The sequence below is a fragment of the Blennius ocellaris genome (genome assembly GCF_963422515.1).
Source record: "Blennius ocellaris genome assembly, chromosome: 8".
Classification (NCBI taxonomy): Eukaryota; Metazoa; Chordata; class Actinopteri; order Blenniiformes; family Blenniidae; genus Blennius; species Blennius ocellaris.
The window spans coordinates 12,263,934-12,288,302 of record NC_137657.1 but is presented as its reverse complement, the minus strand read 5'-3'; the positions used below and the strand labels follow the sequence as shown (position 1 = coordinate 12,288,302).

At 44.4% G+C, this 24,369-nt stretch overlaps 2 protein-coding genes across 4 annotated transcripts; both read right to left on the bottom strand.

Annotated features, from left to right (window-relative positions):
- Positions 1-1,380: 1,380 nt before the first annotated feature.
- On the bottom strand, positions 1,381-15,114 carry LOC308133360 (uncharacterized protein). Of its 3 annotated transcripts, none has more exons than XM_080500695.1 (16): positions 14,816-15,114; positions 13,710-13,883; positions 11,016-11,069; positions 9,938-9,993; positions 8,988-9,054; positions 8,054-8,179; positions 7,702-7,904; positions 7,383-7,523; positions 6,595-6,760; positions 6,313-6,505; positions 5,717-5,861; positions 5,019-5,603; positions 4,787-4,885; positions 4,549-4,686; positions 4,407-4,461; positions 1,381-4,324 (listed from the first exon to the last, which is right to left on the bottom strand). In XM_080500695.1, exons 2-16 carry the CDS (start codon positions 13,762-13,764, stop codon positions 3,888-3,890), a joined length of 2,520 nt encoding a protein of 839 aa, XP_080356821.1. In that variant the 5' UTR covers positions 13,765-13,883; positions 14,816-15,114; the 3' UTR covers positions 1,381-3,887. The 3 variants fall into 3 exon arrangements, with proteins under 3 accessions (XP_080356821.1, XP_080356822.1, XP_080356823.1); XM_080500696.1 differs by having other exon boundaries at positions 5,717-5,858; XM_080500697.1 differs by having other exon boundaries at positions 6,313-6,502.
- A 5,442-nt stretch (positions 15,115-20,556) lies between these two features.
- Positions 20,557-23,366, bottom strand: LOC308133117 (uncharacterized protein). Its single transcript, XM_080500400.1, has 3 exons — positions 22,951-23,366; positions 22,267-22,803; positions 20,557-21,534 (listed from the first exon to the last, which is right to left on the bottom strand). Exons 1-3 carry the CDS (start codon positions 23,350-23,352, stop codon positions 21,175-21,177), a joined length of 1,299 nt encoding a protein of 432 aa, XP_080356526.1. The 5' UTR covers positions 23,353-23,366; the 3' UTR covers positions 20,557-21,174.
- Positions 23,367-24,369: the final 1,003 nt, after the last annotated feature.

Genomic DNA, 24,369 nt, shown 5'->3' with positions numbered 1-24,369 from the left:
AAAAGGATGGATAACATACGTAGTTCAGCTCAACTTTAGTTTATTTTGATAAAGTTGACTTATATTATCCACCCATTTTCTATATGGCTTATCTCGTGCTTATGTTGTGTTCACCAGTCCATCACAGGACAAACAAGCACAGCAATTAATTTCACAGGCATGTTTTTGGACCTTGGGAGGAAACTGGAGCAGCGATACACAGGGGGAACATGCACACTCCACAAAGAACAGCCCGGCTGGTATTTAAACCTCCTGGCTGTGAGGCCAGAGCACTACTCACTGCTCCACCGTGCAAACCCCCAAATCTATCTAAAAGAGCACTTTTAAATATATCAGATGAACTCTGAAGCATAAATAATTCACGAAACGTTCCTGCAGAAAGAGTTAAAAGCTCCAGCTTTAAATTAAATTTAAGCTTCATAATATGAATACCTTTCTATCTCACTCCTTAGTTTTTAAAAGGCTTATTTTAAATAAACAATGCAATGAGAACTGTTTCTGATTTTTTTTTAAATAAAAATCTACAAACTATTTTTGACAACTTAAGAACTGTAATTGGATCAGACCACAAGATTTAAAAATAAAAAATATATATAATGCATATCTGCACAAGTTCTTGTAAATGTAATTTAAGTCTTGACCCCGGGACAGCAAAACAAAAGGCACATATTTTTAGAAAGCTACTGACATCCACCGCCTCACACCTTCTTTATTTCTGTCTTTATGTCGTTAACTGACTTGTTTAAAAACATTGTTAAACAAGACGTTAAACAGTTTCAGGCTCCAAACAGGACACCGCCGTTAAAAAAAAACGAATTGGACTCAAGTCCACAGATTCCAATGAACCCCAAACACAGCAGTTATTGTTTAAAAAATAAACGAACGAAAGTCATAACTTACTCAAACAAATGCAAAACAAAGCGGATGATTCTTCCTTTCCTGTCGTGCACTGACGTGGAATGTACCATCAGTTTGAAACGGTTGGACTGTTCCATTCCGTGTTTTCTGCATCCAAACGCTTCCTCTAACTGGTCTCAACGGCCGGAAACGATATATATTATTGTTTAAAATGATGAAACCGTTCGTTCATAATGTCGTAATAATAATTTATTCATTGTGTGTGGCATCAAATGTGTATATTCAAGTAACTGTTACCAGAATTAAAACATGTGCGTTTAATTATTCGGAGATTAACTATCAAACCATCCAGGTGTTAATATTGGTTTTTGGATATTTAAGAAGCATATGTGTAAACAACTATATTTGTCTTACTGCAGGAGACATGTTTTTATGAAAAATGTAAATCAATGAAAAACTTTTGATTCGTTTTGTTAATCCATTCACTGTGACGCCTCACAAATGAAACAAGGAGAGAGCATATAGGAAATCTATTAAGACTTTAATTTTATTTATTTTTTTAATGCTTTTCATTACATTTTCGACAGGGGTTGCTGTCTCTCTGTCGTGAATAAGTTATACAATAAATAAAAGCAAACACAATGTTATTTCTTTGCATATTTTCAAAATGTATAGCAGCAAGTAGCCAACTGCATCAGAGTCACGTAAAACACACCTGACGTTTCACCGGATGTTTCAAACAGCGTCGAAGAGAGAAACTCTTAAACTTGGTTTAATCGAACCAGTGAAAACTGTCTCCAGGGTGTCTCGGGAAACTCTGAACCCGTGTTCGGAAATCAAATAAAAAACAAGGAAAACACCGGTGTCAGCCCTAAAGCAGTGGAAGTCACAGGAGGTAGCATCTTACTCTCCTGCCTATCAATTTCCTTTTTTTTTTTTTTCTCTTGCAGCAGGCAATGTTTATTGATCGCCATGATTATCATAGCCATCCATCCACATTTAGCTGCATTTTTTTTTTTATGGTCTCTGTAGCGAAAGCTGTTCAAGGATTGCCTCAACACCAGGCTGTGGTATTGTGCTGAAGGCTTGCCGATGCACAGGTAATCTCACTCCAATAATTCACCGAGGCCAATGTCGATTCATAATCAGGACAAGTACCAGGCAGGCATCAACGTCTGCATGGAAACAACACAACACGAACATAATATGACCTCAGAACTGAGAAGTTTCTGTGCCCTTCACACAATCTTATTGCACTTTTGCTTCACTTTGATTTTCATACAATAGTGAGAGGAGACAAATGTTTGAATGGAGTTAAAGTACAGGGAAGAAAAAAAAAAAAACATAAAAAATTAATGAGCCAATCCCAACTCTCCAAAATAACTGATGGGATATGCAGCCAATTAAGGGCAAAGTGTAATTTTATGTAGATGGTTTATTCTAACTGGATTACATTTATCTGGTCCAGCAGAGAGGAACAGCAGCGAACTTCTGTAATTTTCTTTAATACAATAATGTTATTATATTAAGTGACTTATAGATATTGAGACATAATTCACTGGAAAAAAATGTCCCCATTTATAGGTAATATATATAAATAAAGATAACTGTCACCATCGCACACTGGTACTGTCTGTGACCAGTTTACCAGATGAACACGTTTCGTGCTTCAAATATGTGTTTTGGGGTTCTTCTGCACGGCACCTTTTTGTGCATTACTTTGTCATCAGCATAGTGCCCATACATGTGTGGAATAAAATGTACAACAACTGAACAGGTGTGGCCTTAGCATGGTGTTGACTTATAAATTGTGCTAAATCTGGCTTTGCGAGGAGCTTGGATGCTCGGAGCCAGACACTGTTGGGGGTTAATCAGGGAACAAAATGACCACCTGTTTTCGCAAAGCAATGAGGAAACTCTCACTCAGCCTGATTGGTGCATTTGTACTGTACTATTTTTGGGGTGGTTGCCTGATTGTTCTCTTGGAGAATGGTGACTTGGAAAAAAAGGTAATGTGGTTGTTCTGACGATTACACTGGATAACTACAGCAGGAGTGGCTGTCCGTTGGCAGGGAGGCTGAAATTAAAAACCGTGGACACGGGAATCCGACGCCCTTTTTTTTCCTGCATCTTTTCATATGTATCCTCGCACAGATCACTTATACAACCCAAACACACACACAGACACATACGAGGCAAACACTTAATTTGAACAATGAACAAGTGCATTAAGCATTATTGCTGGTAAAATATACATGGAAGCATTTGTTTTGTTGACACACACAAACAAATGTAGCCCTGTGTGTGCCGTCACAGGGAAAACACTCCTTCTTAACAGACATTTACCCAGAACTATGCATTCGCACAAGAGGACACACACACACACACACACACACACTTCTTGTGTGTGGCTTCTGCCAGCTTTCTCCGGAGCCACACACAAGCTGTGCGCTGTCTGGCTTTTGCACACTCTGAATGAGCTTTATGAATGGCCGGGACTCAATGACTGAGTCAACACCAGGGGCCACACTCAACCCAACGACGACGACGGGTTTCTGGAGATAAGTCAGAAACAAGGTTCTCCCAGCGCAGCCAGGGAACATGTTTAAATTAATACGCCACCAGGTTTTCTTTTGTTTTGCACTGCAAACACTGTGCTGCGGAGTGTGTCAGCCCGCCGTTGTGTCGCTTGTTTGCCGTTTCTGGCTCGGCCCAAGTGCTTTTAAACAACAACTCTGCACTGTATCTGTGTGCATAGAGTGCACGTGTGTGTGCATGTGCTCATGCTCACATCGTCCCGTCAAAGCTATGTTTGATCTGATCGCTGCAATGAATCCCAGCTCTCGACATTGCGTGGAGCCAGTGACTCTGACAGCCTGTCAGTGACAGATGGATGGACGGAGGATTCACTATCTTGTGTCCTCTATGGGATGCAGACAGTTTTCCCCATTCATGAACATCAACGAAAATTTACCGACTGTGCACACAAACAGGTTACAATAAGAAGTACGCTCACTCCTCACAAGTCTTCACCACTGCTCAATCATGAGATCCAGCACTCGATTGACGTTCAGATCTGAATCCAGACTGAAGTCGGACTCAACAAAGGGAGCCGTCGGTGGGGTGAGAGGGCGGAGGCCAGATGTCAGTGTTTCAAGCCAGTCGGCGGCATCGAACGGCGTCGGAGCCCGTCGTTTCCGTGACTTCCTCGCCGATGGCAGGGGGGATGTGCAAATGGAGGGAGGTGGCAGAGGAGCGGGAGCCACCTGATTGGGGTTTGTGACGGCAGGGGACGGAGGGAGCTCCAGCAAAAGAGAGGAGCATAGGGGTGAGGGTAAGAAGTTGTCGTCTTTGTTGTGCTGCATGGACACCTGGGGCGGATCAATTTGAGGTGGTGGGGATGGAGGAGGAGAGGGGTCAGAGGTTGAGTGGGCCGGGGATTTATGATCAGAGGCATTGGCCAGGCCTGGAAGAGAAGCAGTAAAGGGATTAGCATCTGGATGAAATATGAGTGCCTTTTAACTTTTTATTAATTGTGAGAGACTGACCGGCACAAGAGATGGGCTCATCGAGAATATCATCAATGGACTGTCGAGGATCCATCTGTGGCCCAAGAAGGGTACAAATTGATTTTTTTTCACTGTGCAAAATATATTAGCTTGAACAGTTTTCCTCTCGACAGTCTCTAACCTGGGCTTTCTGGATGGCCTCCTGCAGTTCTTCCTCCAAACTGCGAACACCGGGTAAGGCCTGGCCAGGACTTGCTGTAATTTGCACTGGCAGCTCAAAGTCTTGGCCGATCACATCACAGGGCTGGCAGCAAAACACCTGATTACAAAAGATTAATTTTATTGTTTGCCTCTGGGGGGGGGGGGTGGAAATCATTTATATACATTTGTCCAAGACGTGTTCATTTATTTATGTTTACCTGCGTAAACAACACCTCTGTCTGTGTATCTGTTTCCGGCTTCCCTTTAGAGCATCCCGGATCCTGTTGCAGGAATGGATGAAGGGATCCTCCACAAGACTGGTGATTGATAGTTTGATTTAAAAAAAATTTAAATAAAATAAAACTTTAACTAAGCTAATTACATAAATCTTGAAATTGAGTTTTCAAACACTCTCAGACCAAAGGTTTCAGTCTGTCTGCCTTTAGTTACCTCATTGCCAGTGTGCGTGGCAGAGCGGTCTCTGGGTCTGCTCCTTATTCTTTCCCTCATCTCCAGCTCCAAGCTCAGCTCTTGCTGCTGTTGATGCTGCTGCTCACTCTCAGATCTCCAAGGAGTCCCACACTGCAGGGGCGAGGAGGACGACATGGGGAGACCGGGACTTGGAGTTCCTGAGGCGGTGCCGGCGGGAGCCAGGAAGACGGCGTTCGTAAGACTACACTGTTCACCTGCCAGGCTGACTGGTGCTGTGAAACTGCTTGGGATCGTGTTCAGAAGTCTACTTGGAGCGTCGCTGAGAATCCCATTAGGAATTCCTTCATCTTGGATGTAAAGTTGCTGGTTTGGGCTGCTGCTCGGCGAGTCTAGTCCAGAGGCGGAGCTTGAGCCTGGGCTCTGGGTAGATGGCAGCTGCAGACAGGGGGCGAGGGGCTCCAGGCCAGTAGCCAGCTGACAGAGGGGGGCAGGGGTGATGCAGGCCTGAGGAATCTGAAAAGGACGAAGACGCTGCAACAGGGCCGGTTTGGTGCCAGAGACGGGGAGGCCTCGATTGCGCAGCTGCTGCCGCAACTCTGACACCTGGGAAAAGGGGAATGCAAGAGACATCATAGTAAGTTTCACGCCATTTATTTTTTTTCGCCAGTTCTGCAATATAAGAACCCTCTTTCCTCTGACAGATAAGGTTTACTTACTGTTAAGTCAACAAGATTTGCAGGGAGAGGCTCAGGCTTGGCTGCAGAGTTTGGATCCATCGGAGTGTGGTTTGTTGTGGCAGGAACAGGTTGTAAATTGAGTGGCATGGCTCCAGGCGACTTTACAAGATCACTGTGAGCTCTGCTGAAGAAAGGACAGAAGCACTACTCAGGCGCATCATACGAGGTCTAATTTCCACACTGTATTGATACTGTATCTGTTTACTTCACTCGAGGTACAAGCGAAAGCTGGCCTGGGGGCCTGGCAGACTACGGCCCTCACCACATTCTCAAATCCCCAAATCTAGTCACGTGTTAAGGAATTCTACATCATGCAAAATTAATTTTGGGCAATAGTGGCAATTTATTTGTGAATTTGCACGTTGTAAAGTTAACTGTGATTGTGAAGATGCATAAGTTACTTGTGCAGTTTCATGTGTTGTACATCGGTGGCTCAAGTTACAAGCGAACAAGACAATGACTAGTTAGAGAAGATCTTTAATGAAGATCCCCACCAGGTCCCCAGGAACCCCGGACCAGGGCCAAGTAAACCCCAGCCAGTTCTGTAACTGTGACAAAGGGCTTTGTTAGTCTACCTGGGTACAACAGTAAGCTGTTGCTGTGGTTGTAGACGTTGCTGTTGTTGCTGTTGTTGCTGCTGCTGTTGTTGCTGCTGTTGTTGCTGGCTCTGGAGGATTTGAAGCTGTAGGATGACCTGCTGCTGTTTCAGGAGTTGGGAATAGGCTGGATCTGACTGGGTTGAGGTCGGGCTCTTCTGTTTGGCTCCTCCTCAAAATGGACAAATGGATATAAAGTCAAGCGCCATTCAATGAAATTATTAGAAGAATGTAGAGAAATGAATTTTTCCTTCGTGGTACCTTCATTTCCAGACCCGGTTCTCTGGTCTGGAGGAATGTATTGATGATACTTGAGCTTCCTCATTTTGGGTTTGGTGTCCCTCGGTTTCCGTGGGCGGGGAGACGGAGTAGTGTTGAGGGAGGGGGGCAGAGATGAGGAGCCGACTGGACTAGGAGGCAGAGCTGTCTGTAAAGACACACGTGGCGTCCACACTTCGTCAAATTGTTCCCGTGTCGTGGTTCAAGAGAGAGATTTCAAGAACGGCATGCAGAGGAAATGTCAAGTCTTTTCGCATTGGTCGACAGAATTTTCCACATGTCAAGGTCAAACTATTACACAAAACATATAAATGCCTGACAAATCTTCAGATGACAGCCTGTGCTGGTTTCTGACATATGACCACATTGCCAGTGCGGGAATGCGTTAACCTGCAGGGCAATTTCCACACTCCCCCACAAGAGCAAATTGACAGTAATGAATGCGGAGCAGCTTAGAGCCAAGCATTGTTTTTGAAAAACAGAGGAGTGGCGATCCTGTTAGGTTAAAGACCTCTACATTGCTCTTTTATCTCTTATGCTCCACTGCATACCTGCTCCGAATACAGCTACATCAGGCAAATAGACATGCTGATGCTCTGGGGGGAAATTTGATACTACCTCATTTATTTCCTGACGTATTTAAATAATGCATTTAGTAGGAAAATATAAAAGAACCTCATGAAATTTAAAGAAGCAAAAAAAAAAAAAAAAGCCACCTTGAAAGCAGGACTTTTATGTGAGAGGAAGATTTTGCATTAACCCTACTTTACCTTTGGCAGCTGGGCTGTGGTCTGAGAGGCCACGTACATCCCATTTGCTCTCCCAGATGTCACCGCTGAGTTCGATTCACCCGCCGTTACGCTCATTGGTTGTCTGATGCCCTCAGTTGCCGGGAGCAAAACCAAACCAGACTGGAAGTACAAATATGAGACGATCAGAAATTACATATGCAGCTACTACAACATCCAGTGGTTAATCTTTAATATGTTTATTAGCAGTTTTAAGATTAGCAGTTATGTGTGATGTTTCCCATAACTTTATCCATTTGAATTTAAAATCAATGTTTTATTGTCTGTGCCATTTTCTCACCTGAGCATGACTTGGACTGTGGTTCAGAGGTGGGCCCATAGTGGAACAGTCACTCAGTAATTTGTCACCCAAGAGCCCAGGCAGTGAGGGAAAGGGGGGCGATTGGTAAGCAACACACTGCTCGGTGGGTGAGGAGGAGGAGGAGGAGGAAGAGGGGATGTCATCTTCGAAGACATCAGCAGGCAAAGGGAAGGAGACAGGACCTGAAGAAATGAAAAGTGAAAGGAGGTAAGGTCAAGTGATGACCAAAGAAGACCGTGCCAGAAGATTAAAAAAAAAAAAAAACAAACAAAAAAACCAACGTGTGACTGCATCTGTGTGTGCTGATGCATGCAGAGCCATGTTGACTCACGGTTCTCCAGGGGCAACGTGTGCTTGTGCGTTTGCTCCGAAGGTCCAGGCGGATGCTGGATCCTCTCAGCGAGGTCCGGCGCCTGGTGGGCCCTCTTCTGCCTCTGCGCCCCGCTCGTAGTCCTCTCTATGGGTGAGAGACGGAGCGAGAGGACGGCTCAGATCAAGTGAAAGACGAGGCGACAGATGGGAGAATGACAGAGAGAGAGAGAGAGACAGAGAGAGAGAGAGAGAGAGAGAGAGAGAGAAGCAACAGGATTCCAGAACATATGTGATGTGAGTGTGAACAACAGTTTTTGCCGCAGGCGATCAATCCCAACTCAAACCAGCAGAGGCATCAAAAACCAGTACACAGTCCTGCCCATGGGGAGTTGTGTTCCCATTAATATAAACACGCACAATCACACAACACTTCTGAAATGGCAGGAAACGGCCATTAAGGAAATCAGACATTTTAATAAACGTGATTGTACGATAATAGCACGTCCAAATTAAGGAAATGGCTTAAAGGTATAGAAAATCATAGGTGGAATGGAGAGAGAGAGAGAGAGAGAGAGAGAGAGCGAGAGAGCGAGAGAGAGAGAGAGAGAGAGAGAGAGAGAGAGAGATGACTCTGATCTCTGGATTCGTAGGTTTATCATGTGCTGTCAATCACTGATATGTTTGCCGGCTGTCTGCGATGCCTATTGTGTAACAAGGTCACATTTCTGTTTAACTGGCAGCTGGTGAAACACAGCCTTTTGCAAAATTTACACACTTCATTTCCTCACACAGTTACAGTACAACAGAGAGCAGAGAGCAGCGTACTTATGATTTGACAGAGAGAGAGAGACAGAGATAGATTGAAGGGGGGATATGTTACAATGCACTATGATGGGTTCATACAGGGTGAAGGCAAGAAGGAGACAGCAACATTATTGTCGGCATGCTATCACCTTGTGCAGTTTCAGTGTTCAGACCAGCAGGGGGCAACTTCTGAGTGGCACCATCCTTAGTTAAACGCTGCATCAGGAAACAGCAGGTCAAACCAACACCCACAGCCCAAAGATAAGAATACAGTACATCCAGAAAGACAGAGAGAAAGAAAACCAAAAAACTCAAGTGTCACTGTAGCTCAATGAAATACAACCTGAGTTCTTTTCCAAAAATTTTTTATCCGATTTAATGTAAATCTCGTGAACTTGGAAACACATCTATGTAAACAAATTTCGGATTTGGTGCATCCCATTTAATTACAAATTACAACAGACTGCATTTAGCAAAAATTATTTATTGAAAATACTAAAATGGACTCATCCAGGTGAAAATGATTCTCAAAATCTATGTTATGCAATGCACACACACACACACACACACAATCCCCCAATTGTTATTACCTCCAAGGGACATCAGTTGTGTAAAATTGCAGCCCATCATTACACAGTGAAAAAGAAACTCCACGTAAACCTGACAGTAATCTGATCAGGAAATGGAGCACTAGATTTATTATAGCGATTTTGTTTCGCTTTGAGGATGTTTATACAAGTATATGGTTTCACTATAATACTGAAATATTATGTGACACCTGACAGTGTCAAAATAGTATGGTTATTGTTGTGTGAAGCTGCTTGGTAAATAGCTCAATAACTGCACTGGAGAATCAGCTGATGAAGAGGACGACGTAAAGGAGGGGAAATCAGGATGTCATATGCACCCTGACAAAAAACAACTAGCTTATCTAAAACCAAACAAAAATACAAACACCATCTGAACAATTTGAATATGTAGTTCCACTTAGTGGTTTAAATATTAAAGAGAGACATCAGGGGCAGCCTTCGTTTTTATTACATTTGAGTGCCCCAATAAGTTTAACTGTTGAGCTTACTCATGTGATGTTTTCACTCACCTGAGTTTCACTCTGGTCTTTCTCTGCTTTTTGAGGGAGGCAGGTGGATTTCAACCCTGTGGATCAGACGAAATGATCATGCATCATGTAGAAAGTGGTTGAAAAAAAAAAAAGTTCTTTCTCAGTGGGTTTCAGGGAATCATGGCCCAGTAGACAGTAAAGTCTGGAGAAAGAGTGCATCAGCAAGAGCCCTCTCTGCTTTCACCGCATCCTTTCTAGTTAGAGTCGAGCATCTATTGTGTTGGCAGGCATCAAACCGTGCTCTGCCTCTTGTGAAACCGACTTCAGTGTCAGTCAACCAGCAGAAAAGTGAGGCGGAGGAGCACTGCCTGCTTGACTGCAGCATAGGCTTTGGATTTCTACACTTTAGATATCGCAAGGTAAAGGAACATCTAAAAAACAATTGTAAAGATGATTCTTTAGTGACAGTTAAATACAATCTCCTGTGTTGCACCTTCATGCACGCACGCACGCACGCACACACGCACACACACACACACACACGCACACGCACACACACACACACCTTCATGTTGCCTTCATGTAAGCATTATTGAGCCTATGGTGTTAAATTGTGTTAAAATAAGCAATAATTCATAAACTTCATCATCTGCAAGACAACTTATTCAATATGGTTGAGTTAATAACACATGACATCACATATACACCGACAGTCCACAGAACTGCTGAATGTGCAGCTATGCGCTCAGTTATTAATTTTAATGCAGAGCCTATTTATTTAGCAAAGCCATCCTCTTGGGATACAACTTCGTTAGCATTGAAATTATTCAATAAAATGCACAATCTGATATGGTTCGCATTCCCAATATTACCCTACAACCACAATCAACAGGTTTGGAGCAAATGTGTTGACAATCAAATGCGAATTTTCTCTATTTTTACAGAAGTGAACCAAAAAAAAAAAAAATGCTGGTCAATCATGTAAAAACTGCACAAAGGAGAAGCAATCAGTGCACCAGTGAAGTGAGGCGACTTTGACATCATTGACATGAAATGCAACCTGCAGTCATGGCGTCGATGGGTCCATCACTGTGTTTAACGATACACGTGGACTAACCTGAATCTGCATTGATTTCACTCAGCCTTCTGTTCTGAATCCTCAGCTGCAGGACTGAAAGACACAGACAGAGGTTGAGCCACGTTAATAAATAAACGGTGAAATATTGCACTGACGTAAACGCAAATGAGTCTGATCGCACCGGAGTGAAATTAATGCGTGGAGGCAGGAATCGGGCCGACGTCGCGAGGTAAGAGTTAAGCGATGCCACACACCTCGTTCCCGGCTAAACGATACAGCCTCGAAGCTTGTGTTACCCCATGACTTTGCGGTGCCGGGAGATTGTGTGTCTCCTTGAATGTCTCCACACGTCCACACACCGAGCGTATGCACATACACACTTGAATTCAGCCGGCACAGAAACAGGTGAAGCAGGGCCGGGCCGTGTACAACCGAGTGTTTCCTCCCATGATACATTTCGGCGTGCACCGTGACCTGAGAGACCTGGTAGGGGGAGGGGGAGTGGAGGGGGAGGAGAAGGGGGGGAGAGCTGGATGCGGAGTTGAGGGCAGTAACTATTTATCTCTCAGTATGTCTATTTCTGTTTGCCCCTTCCCCCTCTTCAGCTGTCCCGCTCTCTCCACAAGCCTCTCAGGTCCCCTTCTGCCTCACGTCATATTCATTTGTGCTGCTAACTATACTCTTCCTGCACCGCTGCCTCTCTCTCTCTCAACTCAAAACAAAAGTTGAACATCATAGAATTGAGGATTTAAGGCAGATTTACAAGTTGTGTTCTGTGTTTCTCGCCACAAAGCAGAGCCGTGTTTGTCACGCCAACATTCCGTTTTATTATCCAATAAACATATTGTGAGGCTTCAAGCAAAGCCCTGGAGTTGCTGTTCAGTCATAATTCAAAAGCTTTCAACTAAAACATGTCTTTTTATTTAGTATATCAAACATATACAGTCTCTCGAATTTCTTTGAACCTGCTCGAACGACACGTGCACCTAAATCAGCCGTTCAGTTTTCAGAGATCACAAACCTAAAAGACACTTTTATGTCAATATCACCATGAGTGAAGTCAAACGCAACACTTGAACATGTCACTCATGAACTCATGTGACACAGCAAAAGAGCACGTCATCTCTGGTAGACAGAAAACGCCCCACAGTTTGATGGACTGGCAGACAGAAATATTCCTTTGGCTCAACAATGCACATACATGATTTGAAACAGAGCAGCTGCCTGAACAATCACGTTTTCCAGCAGGTGTGCCTCCACCTAGGGGACTGTCTCTGTGTCATTTTCTTGCCTTTCTATTTAGCCAGCCGTTTACGACAGCTGCCTGGGAACTCACCGGCAGCCGCTACAACTTGTAGGGAAACCAAGCAGCGACACGCAGCCACGGGAAGGCTGTTTCATACTGTCACACAGTGCTGGGCGCCTCCTGAGAGCTGAATTCACACCATTAACTTGTATTAATACAACATGGTGCCTTATAACCAATGATGGAAGTTAAAAGAAAAAAAAAATCACAAAAGGCACATTATTCTATTTAAGTTGTGTTTTGTGTACTCATTTTCTACATGTACGTACTTATTGAGTGTGCACATGTATGCTACTCATGCTTAAATACCATTGACTGAGTACACCTTGTCATTTGCATTTTCACAGCCAATAAGTTGATTCTTTTAAAAAAGGAAATTTGTTCTTCATATTTGTATGTGTTCACAAACTAAACTGTACCGGTGAGTTGAGTGAAATGCCCATTGACGGTGCCATTAAACACATTTGTAAAGGTTTCTTTAAACCTATACACTTGTGTACTTCTACAAAATGTAAACTATGTTGTAGTTGTTTTTAAGTAGAACATTTCAATGCTCCCTTCACCCCCCACTCAGATTAAACTGATGACTGCAACAGTGACATGTGTGTTTTACTGTTGTTTGAATTTCAATTGGTCAAACAGCTTCCTTCATTTGACTCTTAATAATCTCTCATTTATCTATGATGCTTTTCAGCCATGGGCCACAATGTGAAACTATATTATCTCTAATCAAATTGGACTTTGATGAGATATGTCACTAAATTTGCTTTAAAAAATGTCAGTTTGTCTGTGAAATGAGGTCCTGAGATCTCTGTCACACCCTGTGATTTGCACAAATAAAAAAGTTTATGTCCACCACGACGTCTTTACAAATTTGCCGACATTATTACATCTTCATCAAAATCTAAGGACAATTGAGCCTGTCTGTTTTAGCAGGCAGACAGACAGTCAACCCTGAAAAAGCAGTTCAACTTTTCTTTGTAAAATATTGGAACGTAATAGCTCTGGGCCATTTAGGTTATAACTCATTTAAACATGAATATTTAATGCTTTAGAGATATGAAACCATCTTTTTTAATAAAAAGATCTTTCCTGGGAAGCTCCTCTGTTTGACTAACAAAGTCATGCCTTGGTGAAAGTGTCACACGGTAACGTGCTGAGATCTTTATCTTCGGGGTTAGCTGTCTTCACACCGATATCTGTGGGTAGCAATCACTAAATCCATGCTTCATGATCAATACCTTCACTCGATCACACGTTGGACAATGTGATTGACCAGCCAATAACCTTGCCCGAACACTTCACCTTGACAAATCGATGGTAATATTGCCAATTGTGTCGGAGATGTAAAGCCACCATTGTTGGGGGGGGGAAATGAGTCCTTTTCTCCTTTAATTGGCGCGAGTCGATGCCTCCGGCGTCCTCACCTGAGCGGAACTTGTTCCGGATGAGAAGCGACCTCTCAGAGGCCAGCAGTGTCATGGTGGGGTGAGGCTGTTGGTCGGGGCGTACAGGAAGCGGAGCAGAGAGAAAGAGGAAATTCCTGGTGTCAGTCCACCAGGAGGAATGGACCTCTCTCTGTCTGTCCCTCACTGCTGGGACTGCAGAAGGAGCAAAGGGGGGGGAGGGAGAGAGAGAGATAGATGCTTGTTAATCAACTGATAGACACAAACCAATATTGATAGAGGCACCCAAAGCACAGAGGAGATAGATTGGGAGGAAATAGATGTGGCTACTCAGACCCACAGCCAGACTCGACCGAATGGCCAGCAGCTCTGGCAACAACAGGCCTCCCTACAGACCGGCTGTCATAATCACACAGCCAGTCACAGAGGCCCACCCACAGAGACAGAGCTAACGACACAAAGAATTAAACAGACCGGGAGGCTTTTACTGAGTCGGAGCAAGGAGCCAGAAGAAGGGAAGGAGATTCAGGGGCCTGTCAGTGACTGACGGCGGCAGAAACCCCTCCAGATACTCGAGACGCCAACACTAGAGGACACTGATTGTGACAGACAAACATGAACTTCCAACACCTACGGCGCTGCAGTGCACATTTGTAAAGTGACAGCCGCATCAAAAAAGTGTCAGGCAGTAACAGAAGACAAGTTGACTCTCGAACAGAGGGAGCTGCAAATCTACATAAGCTTCATTAGTGCACACACACAACCTATTAACAGTATTGATTTGAACTGGCCGGCCACAGGAAGACCCACGGGGAGCCTGTTTGAAGGGAATGAACAAACACACACACACACACACACATACACGCATTGGAAAAGCTGACGTTATGCATATTAAATCACCTCCGTGTTCCCTTTATTCCCAATGTGATAAATACACACACTTCCCTTATTTATGGCATAAGGAGTCCAAAACAAGGCCACTCACTCATTAATGCAATCAAGCAGATATCAAGTGATTGAGATTTCACGTCTGGCACAGACACAGTTCCACAGTAGGGCACTGAGGCACAAGGAGGCACTGAAAACACAGAGAGAATAAAAGCAAGCGAATGAAAGAGAATACTTACAGGAAGAGAGAGTGGAGTCCCTCGGGGGAAGTTGGAGTGGATTTAAGATTAAATTGAGAGAGGTGCGAGATGGAGGACGAGAGGGGGAAAAGAGAACTTCGTAGTGCGTTTAATGACGATTTCTTTCTTTTATGTTCTTTTCATATCCTTTTTTTTTTTCTCCCCCCCCCCCGTTTCTGCACACTTCTCAGATTCTCAGCTTCTTCCTAAAGGTGCAACGCAAGGAGGAAGAGGATCAGTAGTTCCTTCGTTGCCCTCGCGATATAAACTCACCCTCTCTACCTCTGCCTCGCTCTCTCTCTCTCTCTGCCCCTCTCCCCGTCCGCCCCAAAGCATCCTGGACGCTTGGTGCCAACTGTGAGCGACTGTCAAACCCCACCCCTCCCCCATCGTGGCCTACCACTCGCCCCCCCCCCCCCCCTCCCTTATAGCCATTCACCCCTCCTGATATCTGCCAACTGATCGATCGAAGGCACAGATTCTGGAACAATGAGTACTTGTGGCGTTTTGTTTGCACGCAACTGTACGTTGAAGCCGGTGCAAGTTCCTTAATGGTCGGAGCTGAACTGTCACGTAACGTGATGGATAGAAAAGAGAACGCTGGATAACGAGATGGTTTATTACAAGGCAGTAAGAAAAGCCTGGGAGTGTTTTGGACTCACATCAAATCATGTACTGCAGCAGGACTGCAGGCTCATATGCTCCTGTCAAGACACCTTTGGGTCACCCTCTTAAAGTGATTTAGTAGTAGTATAGTGTGTGTGTGTGTGTGTGTGTGTGTGTGTGTGTGTGTGTGTGTGTGTGTGTGTGTGTGTGTGTGTGTGTGTGTGTGTGTGTGTGTGTGTGTGTGTGTGTGTGTGTGTGTGTGTGTGTGTGTGTGTATAAGAGGCACCGCATAGAGTCACAGGTCAGTAAGTCAGTGTCCGTCAGCATATACTTTACAGTGTGTATCAGCACCGGTGCCAAGCGAAATCACCCGAGATTCACCTCAAACCGTTCATGCTCCGAAACAACCCGGGCGGACATGTTGAGGACTGTTTGTCCATTGCTTATGTGCTCCCCACACGTGTACATGACATGTATGTGTGTGTGTGTGTGTGTGTGTGTGTGTGTGTGTGTGTGTGTGTGTATATGTAGCCCCGGGCCGCAGAGGAGGGGTAAAAGTAGGGGGAAGTGAGGTTGTTGCTGGAGCACCTGTTCTGTGAATTTGACGGACAGGACGCGTGTGCTGGTTCAGCAGGTCATGAAGAGGAAGGGAGTCAAAGGGTGGGAGGGAGGGAGGGAGGGTGGAAGGAAGGGTAAGGCAGAGAAGACAGCAAAATAAAATAAAAAATTAGTGAGGAGGAGAGAGTGGAGCTAAACTTGAGGGGGGAGGGTGGGCCCCAACGATGAAGACGGGAAAAGAGCTGATAGGAAACAGAGGGAAAAGGAGGTTGCTGCCGTTTTTATCAGATGTTGAAGGGAAAAGACTGTGACGTGGAGATCCACTAATCAGGGAACAGCGAGCGGAGATAGAACTGCATGGGCCAATTACTGATACCGTGGAATAAAATGGAGCAACTAATGGAGCACAAAACGAATGGGATCCTTAATTTAATAGTTGGGTAGCAGACGGGCCCGCTTTTTCAGGTGTCATTTGTACACTATGTCTGTGTTTGCCGCCATTACCAAATCTCACCTTTGACAGCTTTCCCTCGCATAACCCATAAATGCATTTCAGACGCAGCTTCACACACACATATAAACACCGACCACATTGACAGCATGGCACATTATTGTAGGAAAGGTGATGTAATTGCCTTTTCCTCTTGGACCCCGCCATAGCTGAACCCTAGCTCTGCAGCCGGGACTCCCTTTCTGATTAACACCTGTTACCCTCCTTCTTCTACCCTCTCACACACACACACACACACACACACACACACACACACACACACACACACACACACACACACACACACACACACACACACACACACACACACACACACACACACACACACACACGCACCCCACAGTGTTAATCCTGCACTGTGTCTGGTGAGTGGGGAGGGTTGCACGCTGTTAACCTTTCCCATCTGAATATCAGGTTTCTCAGTGTACGTCAGGGCTTACTCATCTTGTCATAGTGCAAATGTGCTAGATGGACACTTTGTCCATCATTCGGCTTGAAAACATAAATAAATATAGAACCCCATTTTGCATATGGGTGATTTCGTATTCATGTCAAAAACCGCCTCCCATATGAAGAACTAAATGTCAATTCACCACTCATAAGGCTCCCAATCTGGGATAAGTATCCCTCCACCATTTGAGTGGAGAGCTGAGAGACAGCTGGGGAAATGAGTCCAATGCATGCATAGTAAGTGTAAGTGTGCCCTCACATGGCCAAACTGTGCAACGACAGCCTCGTAAAGTAAAGCAAATTCACGGTTAGTACAGCTTTCCATCATTCTGCCTCCTCTCGGCGGCAGTAATGGGACGTCTGTGATGTAACAGAGCAGATATACAACAAACATATCAAAGTGCTAAATGTATCAAAGAGAATAAAAAAAGCTGAAACATAGCAGTCTCGCACACTTCATTACGTCTGCTGCCTCTCCCTGGTCGTTCATCACTGGATCTATTCTCATCCCCGGCTCCTCTCCTCCTCCTCTACCTTTATCACTTCAATCACTTGGCGATGTGCCTTGTGCCACTCAGAAGGCCCGCTGCCCGTTTCCACTCCATGCCACACAAAGCACAGTCACACACACACACACACACACACACACACACACACACACACACTGAGGCAAATATTAAACAAACACACCCCACAGATTTCGGTCTGTCCTCGCTCTCTCTCCGTCATCTGTCTGTCTGTCAGTCTCTGCACTTTGAAGCTCTGTGCAGCCTGGAGAGTCTCACGCACACACACACATAGTACTATACACACACACACACACACACACACACACACACACACACACACACACACACACACACACACACACACACACACACACACACACACAGCTCCAGCTGGACCGCTGATCATACACACTTGGCCGAATGAATATTCATCATCATCATCATGCATTGAGGACCTTGAAGGCTCAGCGATACGACAGCCCAGTGGTGTCAATTAGGGCCAGAATCTGTTTTGTGGCAGTTTGTTCTTCTTCCTTGTCACAGAACTGCACAGATTTAATGATGGAGTCCTCGGAGTGACCTCAGCCATGTGATTCTGCAACAAGTAACATGATGAAGAGGCCATCTAATTCATAATCTTACACTGTGTGGCAGAACACGGGGCAGCACTGGTGAAGCCGATGGCAAAAGTTGAAAGGCCTTGTAACGCGATGGATGAACTCTTCAGTTGCATTTTTATAACTTCATAGATCTAGACAGTATATTTGAATGGGTCTTGTTACTTCGATGTGTGGTCTTGTATTTCTCTCTTTCTGAGGCCTCTGCACAGTACAACTCTACACTTTGGGAGCCTGACCTACCTTGAGGCATTGGAAACACAACCCCACACCAGTTTGGGTGTTTTTAACCGTGAGCATGTGGTTTTATAGCCAAAGTTTCATTTGGATTAAGGTCAGTATTATTGTACAATGAAAAACATTTTGTCTATGGAAAGACTGCACAGCCGAAAGTTGATCAACGTCTTTATGCACGTGAGTGTGTGTGTAGAACATTGTAATCTCACAGCATTTCAAACCTCAGGCTAGAATCCTCTAACAGGATAGTATTAAGAAGAAAATAACCTACAGTGACCAAACATTAAAAACCAGAGCTCAAAGTAAACATAAAGTTGTGTTGTGTTTTATCCTTTGACCTTCATAGCTCGAAGTTACTGAAAATCAGTACTTGATCACTTGTTGTGTCTAAAAAGTAGTAGCGTTAGTTACTATTTACCAAAAATACAAGGTAAGCTGTGGTTTGGTTTGCCGGAGGTCGCTGTAGTTCGGTTGGTAGAGTGATCTGCCGTGTCTCAAGCGGAAGGTTGCATGATTGATTCCACTCGCTGAAGTCTGGAAAAAACACAATAGAGGTGAACTGGTGCTGCAGAGACACATGAGCTGAACTGTCAGCAGTGAGTCACTCAGTTTGAGCTGAAGTTGCATTAGCTTGTAAAAAGTTATATGGTCTTGCACACATGTTGTTTTGCTCATATTAAGTTAAGTCAACCACTATCAGTGTTGGGAATATTAATAGTCTAATCCCACTATTTTTAGAAGTAACCTGCCTGATTGCTGTTATGAAAGTATGAATGCAGTTACAGATACTACAAACTTCCTGTGAGCTTGATACTAAGTTGTGGGTGAAAAAGTTGAGATTCTGGAGATGTAACCTTCATGGCCTGAAATAAATGTTATTTTCACTCATCTTGTTGTGGTCTGCATGTACATATTTTATTCCAGATGCTTCTTTGTGTTGTCAATAGTTCCAAACCTTTGCTTTGAAAAAAATAAATGAATGAAAGAATGAGGAGAGAAAGCAGCAACTGGTTGAGATGAAATGACAATGTCAGTACGCTCTTGTAACTTTCATTTTTGGCCTTTAATCACAGGTACTGTGGATGAAGGCTAATGCTGCATGTTCCATGACCGAGGTTAACAAAAGCTCCTCCTTCGGTAAACACGGGTTCAACGAACTGCCTTGGGTTAAGGCCAAAGATTAGGCTCAACGGTCAGCTGGAGACAGAGAGAGACGTAGCAGCTCTCCGAATGGTTTCATGTAAATCAGAAACTTCAGTAATTGAAACTATTTCATATAAGTAATCAGCGACAAGCAGGTTATGTTCATACATCATTTCTTAACAGTGATTAAAGGTAGAATTCTGTTTGCAAAATGAGCACTGAACATCCACTTTTCTGAGTTTTACTGCAGCAAATAGTCCCCGGGTCTCTGTGAACAGACTGAACAGCGCTTTCTCCATTTTCAGAGAATCTCCCCGGTTAACCTTTGCTCCCCGAAGCACGTTTCCTCCCGCTGACCCTCACTAAAGTTTGCCAAACGAACAGACAAACGGAGCGCAGCGCAGGGCTCTCGGCAGACCTCCGCTTCTCCAGCTTGAACAGCAGCCGGCAAAGAAATAAGGAATGAGACGGCAAAGAGCACCTCAGTCAGGTCATTTGAGCGTTCCAGTATTTAATAACTTATCTGGAGCTTAGCTCTGTTCGGCTCCATGGCTTAAATGGAGCAGAAAATTGAGCGAGTGCAAAAAAAAACAAAAAAAAAACGAGGAGTGCCTTACTAACTCAATTACTCTCTGGAGGCCATCCAGGTGGTCAGCTTGAGCTTTTTCTGTAAATACAAACATCCAAGTTATTTAAAGTTAATTGTGTTTGATTATATACAATCAAGAAGAAATTCTAGAAGTTGGATTAGTTAGAACTTGTCATTTAAAAAGTTAAAATATTGACATATAATAAAAAAAAAACATAATTTAATTCAAAACGGTTAAACTGTGATACGTTTTATATTTGGTATATATAAATTGAAACATTTTAAGAAGGAAAAATATTACAAAAAAAGACAATCATTTCAAAATATTATATACCATTAGATCAGAACTAATGCACTAATGTAGTGTAAATAAAACAGATAATGTCAGACAGTGTATAGTTGTGAAAATTTATTTGCAATAATTTAACATAATTCACATAAAAAATCTGAATATAGTGTTCATGTTAGAATGACATTAAAAACATTTGGTCAAAGTCTTACAGGATATGGATTCAGTACAATAAAAACAGCTGCAACAAAATGAAAAGTGAGTATTCTTATTCACAATGTAAAAAAAAAAAAAAAAAAAAGTGAAATCTGTGTGAAAATAAAATAAGTGCAAATGACTCACAGTGTCTCTGACAGTAAGAAAGATTATATCTTTCATATTAGATAGTGCAGAAGTGCAGCTTTTACAAATAGTACTCTTCATATATATACAGCTAGAGCAGAGGTTGTTTTATTTTTATTTTGACTAAATAAGCTGTTATACTTTTTGAGCACTTTAAGGTTTTATCAAAGGATTGCATGGGAACGCAACTTCATGGGCAATGTCCTCGCAATAAATAATATTTTGAACTCGCATTTAAAAAAAGGTCATTTTTAAGCATGAGGCTTCCCTTCGACATAAGCATTTGCTCCACGCAGGAAAGCTAATTCAAAATCAGATCTGCCACAAACGCTGTACTTTTGGCCCATTAAATGGAATAGAAATAAAACACATTCATTTAAATAAATTACTATATAAACACTTAAATAAATATTGCAAGTGCTCCCTTCTTCGAGTGTTAATTAATGCGGAGGAAAGTTCGATACTGTACGATCAGCAAGCCAGTCTTCACTCTGGGGGGGGGGGGGGGTTACGTTTCCGCTTCAGACTCAGAGTTATCCAGAGTGGACACAGTGGAGCTGTACCACTCGGCACTCTCCTCCTCCTCCTCCGGCACGCCCGACCCCGCTCCGACGTCGCCCCGGCCGCCTCCCGCGTCTCTCCTCTCGTTCAACATCTCCATGGCCGCTTGGTGGTACGGGTGTTTGCGTTTGGTGTGCCGGCGGAGCGTGTTGCGCTCGGCAAAGCGCGTGTGGCAGAGTTGGCACTGGTAGGGCTTCTCTCCGGTGTGCACCCTCTGATGGCGCTGGAGCTCGCCCGCCTCCCTGAATCGCTTGGCGCAGATGGGGCACACAAAGTTCCTCTGGCCTGTGTGGATGTGCTTGTGTCTCTGTTGAAAGAAGTGATAGGTGTGTTTTTTTTTGGGGGGGGGGTTTCTTATACGTTGTTAAAATGTGTTGAGCATAGTGATGAGTACACGGCGAACTGAACTCCAGGAAGCGTCAATTCAATTCATTGTAGGGAGTTATAATCCACAGTCACTCATAAAGTCTTATTAAGTCCGTCTAAATCATCTAAATAACCCAAATCACCTCATTAAACCTCGGGAAAGTGTTTACTTCATTTGTTGAACCTTCTGCAAAACCTGTACTTTCCCCTGCCCTTTGGCATGTGTGGACTCTCACAAGGTTACTCTGGATGAGGAGGAAGTAGATAATGAATTGGTGGAAAAATTGTACACCAAAAAATAAAAAGAACTGATGGGATATTAAAGTGTGTCAGTGTTTGCTTTTTTAAATTAATGTTAAAAATCTGCTATTGCCCAATTGAAAATACCAGACATTTCCAAATTCTTGCATCTCAGGAATAAACTCATCTGGAAAATTCTGCACTTTCTAAACTGATTAACCATGAAATATACATGTATTTTCAGATGAATTGCATTTGCATTTCCAGTTTAAAGCCTTTTTTTTCCCTGTTTCACATTTCAAATCAGCCCCCCCCCCCCAAAAAAAGATAATCCTCTATGGTCACTGTAAAGCTAATGTGCCGCATCTCTGTAAATGACTAGCTAAAACTAATCTGTCCCATGAAGAGATGAATATAATTAACTTGTGCTGACCTGCAGATGACTCGAACGTTTGAAGGCTTTGCCGCACTGCTGGCAAACATGAGGTTTCTTCTGCGAGTGAGTGATGGCGTGGCGCTCAAGGTCAGAGAGGTAAAAGAAGACCCGAGGGCACAGCTGGCAGTACAAGACCCTGCGGGAGCCCAACGGGTTGGGCGACGCTGCCGGAGAGAGGGGCTCGAGGGGGTCGAGCTTATCGGATGGGAGGAGGGGTCCGATGGGAGGCGAGGGAGGAGCAGCTGTGTTGGAGAAGTAAAGATGGTCGTCGAGAGGTAAATGTTCCGAGTGCGGGTCGGGGGGGTTGTATTTGGAGTCTGAGGCCGGCGACTGGGCCTCTGCTTCGGAGCTGAGCTGAGCTAAGGGGTCACAGGTCACTGCAGCGGACTGTGTTTGCGGAGAGGACGCTGTAAAAGTTGATGGCTTGTTGTTTTCTTTTGAGACTTCTTCAGCAGGTATGGCTTCACTTCCGGGGTTTGACTCGGAGTAGCTGATCTGAGTTTGAACGAAGGGCGCTGTGCCGTTCTGGTCATCCTGCACAGAGACAATGGGCGAAGGTACAACAAGGGATGTGAGAACAGAGCCAGAGTTTAAGGTATTCAGGCTGGACAGGATGACCGGGGCATTGTTGGGGCTCAGCCTGATGACCGGGTGGGACAGTGTGGGTAGAGATGTGCTGACCTGACCGGAGGACAAAGGAAGGGAGACCGGGGCTGAGGCCGCAGTAATCTGTGACAAGTGACCCGTGGACGGGTCGAGGACAGCGATGGGAGTGGAGGTAGACGTGGACTCGCCAGAGGAGGAAGGTATGGAGGACAGGAGAAGAAACATGGGACTGGAAGCGCCGGGTGAAGTCTGAGTTACTGAGAGGGGAAGCGAGAGACTGACTGGAGTTGGCGGAAGCTGAGAAGAGGATGAAGACGACGACAGGAGGAGAATCGGAGCATTGATTGAAGGGCTTGCGAGGATATGAATGGGTTGGGTGTGAGCTGATATCCCCGAGGGAGGGTTCAGGACAGTCTTAGCCTCCTGGTCAACATCAACGCTCGACTCCGTAGCCGCTGAAAGATCTGGGTTTGACATCGTCTCCTCTGATGTGTTTGCCTGATCGACGTCTCGCGGTGGTGAGTCTCTGGGAGAGGCTGGCGAGGGGTGAAAATCCCCAGAAGGTGCGTTTAGTGCATTTTCTAAGCTTTGGCTGAGGTTAGTACCCGCTAACGTGGCCACATGTGATGACTCCACCCCTTCCACCTCTTTTGACGTCGTCTGATCTGACTGAGGGTTCTGCGAAGTGGAAGCATTGACTTGTGGCACTTTGAGTCCATCTGGACTGAGAGTATACGGGATTCCCTGGTCGTCAATGAGAAGAAGGTTTTCAGTGTCGCAGTCTATTGAGGACAGAGAGGTAAGGACAGAGGTAGAAAAGAAAGAGGGTGACAACAGAGAGTCTTCAAACATGTCTGCGCCGTCCAGACGCAACACAGAGGTGTCCTCATCCTCCTCCACGATATCTCTGTCCCCTTCTCCCTCGTACTCATCGACTTCCATGATCAGCGAGCTCTCACAGCCGGAATCGTCCAGGAAGCGTCCACACCTCCTCTCCCGACTCTCTCTTCTCTTCGGCAAACTCAAGTCCAGCGGTTCCGTCTGCTCCTCCATTCCCACCTCCATAAGTTGCGTGCATGAATTAAAGTGCACATTTTGCAAAACAACATTATTTTTCCCAACTTCTCTTTCTGTAGTTTCTCTTTGAATCATCTGTTGGCTTAATATTTTAGCTGCATTAGATCTAGAGATAAAAGGAGTCTCTGAGTCATCGATGTGGACAATTTTGACATCCAAAACATCCCTCTCTTTGCACACTGGATCCCCGCTCTGCCCCTCTGTCTCGTGGAATGATTCTGCTTTTGTCTTGTCCTCAGTCTTTTGATAAGTAACCTCCATGATCTCCCCTTCATTTTCAACAGCTGAAATGTGGATTTTACTTCCTTCTTTTTCTGTGATCACCGGTCCAGCTGAGAGCAAAAGGGGACCCCGAAACTGGGAGTGAGCAAAGTCTTTGGTCAGACTGATGGCAGAGTTCGTGATTGGCCCCTTGCA